We start from the raw sequence: 6,018 nt of genomic DNA, 5'->3' as shown, positions 1-6,018 counted from the left end.
CCCAGCACTGGCATGCTCTTTGAGTTAAGTAAGAAGTTTAGCTCTTTATTTGAACTCTCTGATCCTCAGACAGATACCATGGAAACAAGGATTATAATTCACTCCAGTAGGAATATAGCATGCTATAATGCATGCTTATACGTCGCGTTCCATTACAACGCGGTCGTTACAACGACCGTGTTGTTAGAACGCGATATCTTTACAACGCAAGTCATTAGATCGACTTACACTTGATGTCACCCGAACATTAGGAACAGTATCATTTACTATTCCAAATTCACCCTGCACAACAGTAGGGAATGTGTTGGAATAGTAAATCATACTTTTCCTTAGGTTGTAGTGTCATCTAGAGCAAGTCGATGTAATGACTTGCGTTCTAAAGGTATTGTGTTGTAACAACTGCATTGTACAAGTAGCGCGATATAACTCTCATGTTGTAAAGGTTCTTTCCCCTCCAGTAGATCTTAACGAGCTGGGGACCAATCGAAATCCAGTATTCTGCTTTTGTATAGTTGCTTGGATTACAATTAAGTCCAATCGATATCAAAAGTGCAGGCACTAACTTATGGAAAAAGAACAATGGTAACAAAGTTTTATGTGCATTTATCTACTGGGCAGGAACAAAAGAGGCTACTGGGCTCATCAGTAATTCTTACAAAGTAGGCTCCCTTGCCACTGTTGGAGGGGCTGGACATTGTGATATCAGGAATTCTATTGTGTTGTTCGTCCTTTATATTTCAACTCAACTCTTGAGCCTTAAAGAAAGAGTAATGGAAATATTGAATGTCTTGAAATGTCCTTGAAATTCAACTAGTGAGTTCACACTAGGAAACAGATAGAAAGTTTCATGGCTGAGAACTTTTTATTTATGTCAAAAAATTGTTAATTACACACATCTTGAGAAAAATAACAACAATGTTGAATATGCTCCTCAAAAGCAAAATAAATAACACTATATTTACAATAAATCTGATGATGTAGATGTGAGCACCGTTTTATAAGTGCTGCCATATGCATTGCTTTGCTTTGCTGTTTAGATTTTGCATTGCTAATTATTATTATAAATATGTTATTTAATAATGGTCTAAGTATTGGAGCATGGCACATTACAGATATATTTACAGATATAATAATACCAAGATCACATCTAGAAGACCAGATCTTTCTGAAATGTGGAAACAAATACAGCAATTTTTCACATTCAATGTGAACTGGCTCATAGCTGACCACAGGTATGATTATTTCAATACTCCTAAAACTACCCAATGGATAGAACAAAATAATAGTGAACATAACCAAAGTGTTGCGGTATATGGTGAACTGAAATACTAATTGAGTTAAGGCAACAGGGATACACTGACATAACACAACAGCCTGATCTGTATGAAGATACAGAAGGACTTTCCTTTGCCACGTTTTGAGGTTTTCTGAAACTTTGAAATTTTCGATAGCTTTATGAATGCACAAAGTTTAAAAAAAAGAAAAAAGATTAAAACATCTGCTGAAAGGAATTTTGAAGGGGAAAGTCTGTGGGATGTGAGACAATTCAATTGTCTTGCAAAAAGATTTTCTCTGTGATGTAGCAAATTGAGTGCAAACAGTAGTAAGAGCACAATGAGGGCCAGCTTTATCGAAGAATTGTGTTGCCCTAGAATCACGCAAAGTGACGCAAGGGCAATGCAATCATTAAGTCAGTTTTACCAAGCCATTAAGGCCTCCTTGTATGGCCCTATGTTGCTTGGCAAATCTGGAGTAACGCAAGGCAGCGCAAGTTGCTGCCTTGCACTACTCTTCACCGGGATGCATCTACATGCTTTTTGGCTCATTTCCAGATTTGATCAAGACTGGTAAACTTGGGAATGCATCAAAATCGTACGACTTAACGATAGAGGCGTAACGAGGAGTAATAGCTTTATTTTGCCTCAGTTCCTCTTTCTAAGCCTGCAGCATTCTGCATCAAACTTACAAAGAGGACAACGCCTCTAAGGATTGTTTTTGTGCAGGAAGGTCTTCCTTCCTGCACAAAGGAAATCCTGCCTGCAACTCGGGCACCATTGCTCCATGTGCAAGGGTTTGTTCATTCGCAGCCCACAGTGCCCCAGTACAGGGATGCACTATATTTAGCTGGCTATAGCGCCTTCCTGCCCTCTCCATTTGCCACTGCGCACGAAGGAGATTTGCTGCTTTTCGCTGCGTCAAATAATGGCAAATCTGGGCCCTGGTCTGAGCAGTCAAAGGTTGTGTCTTATAGAAAATCTCTACAATAAGCTATGAACAATTATTAGTCTTGTAACCACATTTCACAAAAATGAACATAATAATAAAAGCACTCCATGAATAAGAAAGATGCAAGGTGCGCCTCAGCCCCAGGTTTTACCAAAGAGCCTACTGGGCCCTGAGAAAGTACAATATTCAAAAATCAGCAAAAATGCAAAAAAATTATTGCCACTTCGATCAACACTGATGACTTTGTTTTATAAACCAGATAAAATACCTCCAACTTAAAGACAAAAGAAACTAATTACGTGTCAGCTTACAGAGATGCTAAATATACATTATTTATGCATCCCAGCAGTGTCAACAGAATCGGTTTCTATAACTTAATCTCTATATATTTTTTTTAAAAAAATGTATACAAAAGAATCACTTTTTGAAAACTGTAAAAGCAGCAAGAGATGAAAGCAAACAGTCTCTTAAGAGCACCAGTTTAAGTATTTGTCCAAATTCAACTGAATGGTCAGTCACAAGTGTTCATACATTTTTTGGTCCTGGTGGTTTGAATCAATTCAAGTATTGGGTAATCTGTGTTGTATCCGACACTGCATGGTCCTACGCCACTTCCTCCAAGGTTCCTGCAGCCGCCTGCACAGTGAATGCCGCAACAGAGATCTGCTGCCTTACTTCTTCCCAGGCTTTGGACTGATCAGCTCTGTTCTGAATATCAAACATGGCGTCGTAGATCCCAGGGAAGGACTCTCCTGCATACTTATTGTGACTGCTGGGTGCAAAAATGATGTGCCTGTACATGCCAAAAAGAAAGCATAAACAGAATTGTTACACCTGCATAATTAGGATAATGATTTTGACAAAAATGTCCAACAATGTTCATTGATCATATTTGCAGAAAATGATTTTATGGCACAATAAGCTTTAGCAAATGTTTAAGTTCCTTGGATTTATATTCTGAGTACCTTTACCACAGTATAATGTTATAAGCCATATTAATTCTAATTAACTGACTCACCTGACATTCAAACATATGCAAAAGTAGACAGTGGCTGACAATTGCCAGCAATCCAAAATATTGCAATTATGCATAATAAACAAAACCGCAGTCTCAGTTTTTATATCACATGTACTTTACTACTAAATGTCTTCACCAAAGTGCAGACGTTTTTATTCATGCACTGTGAAACCTGCGTAACCCATCCATTTCAAAGCAGTTCACTTTCTATGACTGGATATCTAATTGTGTTGCTATGTAGACCTGTCCATTCTTTTCATTACGTGAGCAAAGACCCATTTTAATCCCAATTATTGAGGTAAACATATCACCGGATTGCTTGCCATGGGTCTTGTGTTATCAACACTGACTGCATATGCTGGGTGGCATTAATTGTCCTTTTGGTCTTGCAGAAACTGTAAATGTGATGAAAATTGTTTGAGTGGATTTTAGCCTATGGGGACAATGGAAGGAATTTTTTCAAACTAAATCAGTTTTTTGTTTTAACAGCGGAAACACACTGGAGATACTAGAGGGAAAGCATCACTCATCCTTTCTCTGCATTATTCCTCGCACTACTTGGGAAAATCAGAACGAAGGTTCTTTGCACACAAATTCTATTTGATGTGATAATGGTTGATGAAGGCGTAGGAAATACCTCTAATTGTTTTTCCAGTGTTTTACAATGTATTTGTTTGTAGCTGGTGGCATGTGGATTCAACCCAATCGATAGGAGGGCCTGATGTATTGTAATGGTAATAGGTAATTTTTGGTCCAGTACTGGGTGGGGGAGACCTGGGGTTATATTTCTTCACTGTCCATGGCTTTTGTTCAGAATAAGTGATATACTGCCAGATTCATCAAAGACCCGTTTTGCGAGTCTTTAATAGCGATTCATAAGGAATCGCTATTACAGACTCGCAAAACGGGATTAATGTAGGAATCGCAAAATAAAATGCGATTCCTACACATTCCTTATATGCGATTAGCAAAATGCTAATCGCAAATAAGGATGCGATTTCAAGGGTGGTAGGGGTGTCCAAAGGACACCCTGTAGCACCCCTGAAATGTAATCTACATTGGTGTTGCGCACACATATGTCCAAAGGACATGTGTGTGTGCAACATGCAACTTAGAAAAATGCATTTAAAAGCATTTTTCTACGTTTTCGCTATTTACCACGAGGTTTGACCTCGCGGTAAATAGCGGCCCGAAATTGCGAATTCGCAATTCATAAATGGTTAATGAATTGCATTTAAGGAATCTCAAATAGATTCCTTAAATGTAATTCCTCGCAATTTAGCGAAATCGCATTTACCGATTTTTGATGAATCCCAAATGCAAAAATTGCGCTCGCAAAGGGCCAGATTCTCAGAATCTGGCCCTTTGCGAGCGCAATTAAGCTTCATGGATCTGGCTGATAGTCCTTTTTACTCTTTTGTCTAGTATGCCTATCTGCTGTTGGCCACAGATGGTAAATGTAATGGATTTTTTACATTCTTAAAGTTGTTCTTCTTTGGGACCTTAAGGGTTTGGGGGGTGTCATGCCAGATGTTGTGCTTTTTTGTGCATTTCCTAACCTGCATGTGGCTGATAGTGTCGAGGGGTTGTGCAACAAACAACAAACTAATGGCAGGAATATTCTAATAAATCACAGCCACTGGTGATCGCACAGCGACACACTCCAATTCATTGTTTTTTGCCAACTGTGTCATTCCAGACCGTGACCTGCCTTTTGCAAACCAGCCTTGGTTCTGCTGCATTAGGAACGGTCCAGCCCGAACTGCCAGGTCACAACATAAAGGGACAATAAGTATCCTTAGACCAGTTTTCGTCTTACTAATGTGTCTTACTCAGGGAGGTATTGTTTCAGTCCCGTGGTGCAGTGAGCCAGGGAGACCCAAATTGGCACACCAAGTGTAATTAGGGCACCCACTGGAACAAGCAACACAGTTATAGGAGGAATGTGTGAGTTAATCTAAGCTACTGGCAGTAGCTCGGGCCACACCAGGATAAAGAGCCACCTTCCCTTTGTTCTCTATACCTCCTTACTTTAGTCAAATGAGTAAGTGTCTGTGTCTGTTTGTATGATGGTTGATTCATGCATGTTCATACCTTTTTTAAAAGCCTTCTCCAGGCAGTATTAGGGATACAAGGCTCCTTTTGGGGCCTACAGATATCTTTGCTGATTTTATTCTAAATGTTCCACAATTGTTTGGGGTATTGCGTCAGTCTCTGGGTCGTGGATATTATTTCTCAGTTTTAATGCTCTGTGGCAGTTTTACCTTTGCTGTTTTCTCACCGTCGCTGTTTTAAGAGTTTGCGTTACACCTATGGGGTACCGAATTTTTTCTAGGCATTAACTGATTATTCACACTCTCTTAATAGGGGTGAATGAGTAAACTCCGATTTCTTGCCAAATGCCGCACAATTTTGTGCACTTTTTTGTCCAGATGTTTGGTGGGAAGTAGCTCACGTGGAGGCACCCATTTTCTCTTTGTCCTACCTGTCTTCTTTCTTGTCTTGCCATGTGCTAGTCTGTGATTTTGTCAACCACCTAGTAGTGTGTACATGCCACAGATAATATTTTTTCAGAATTTTCTTTTGATTGCTCATTCTCTCTGTTGCTGTCTTGGAAGCCTCCTGCGGAACTGCCTGGTCCCTTATTGATTTTACACTTTTTTTTCAAAATGTGCTCCACCCTATTTTACTGTGGTGGCGATTGTGATGCCTTATGCTCTGTGTAGTGTGTTGTGTGCAGGTCTATCTGATGCTCTTCTTGGAAACATATGGGA

At 39.5% G+C, this 6,018-nt stretch overlaps 1 protein-coding gene across 1 annotated transcript in view; it reads right to left on the bottom strand.

Moving 5' to 3' along the window:
• Positions 1 to 843: 843 nt before the first annotated feature.
• The window catches only part of LOC147696877 (N-acetylated-alpha-linked acidic dipeptidase 2-like), a 699,908-nt gene continuing 694,733 nt past the window's right edge, over positions 844 to 6,018 (bottom strand). The window contains exon 21 of the mRNA XM_086933985.1: positions 844 to 3,019. Coding sequence (XP_086790111.1) covers positions 2,830 to 3,019 — 190 coding nt within the window. The 3' untranslated portion in view covers positions 844 to 2,829. The remainder of the gene's footprint in view (positions 3,020 to 6,018) is intronic.

This window comes from Lissotriton vulgaris, chromosome 8 (assembly GCF_964263255.1).
Source record: "Lissotriton vulgaris chromosome 8, aLisVul1.2, whole genome shotgun sequence".
Lineage (NCBI taxonomy): Eukaryota > Metazoa > Chordata > Amphibia > Caudata > Salamandridae > Lissotriton > Lissotriton vulgaris.
Note: the sequence above shows the minus strand (reverse complement) of the source record. Positions and strands in the feature narration are given on the sequence as shown.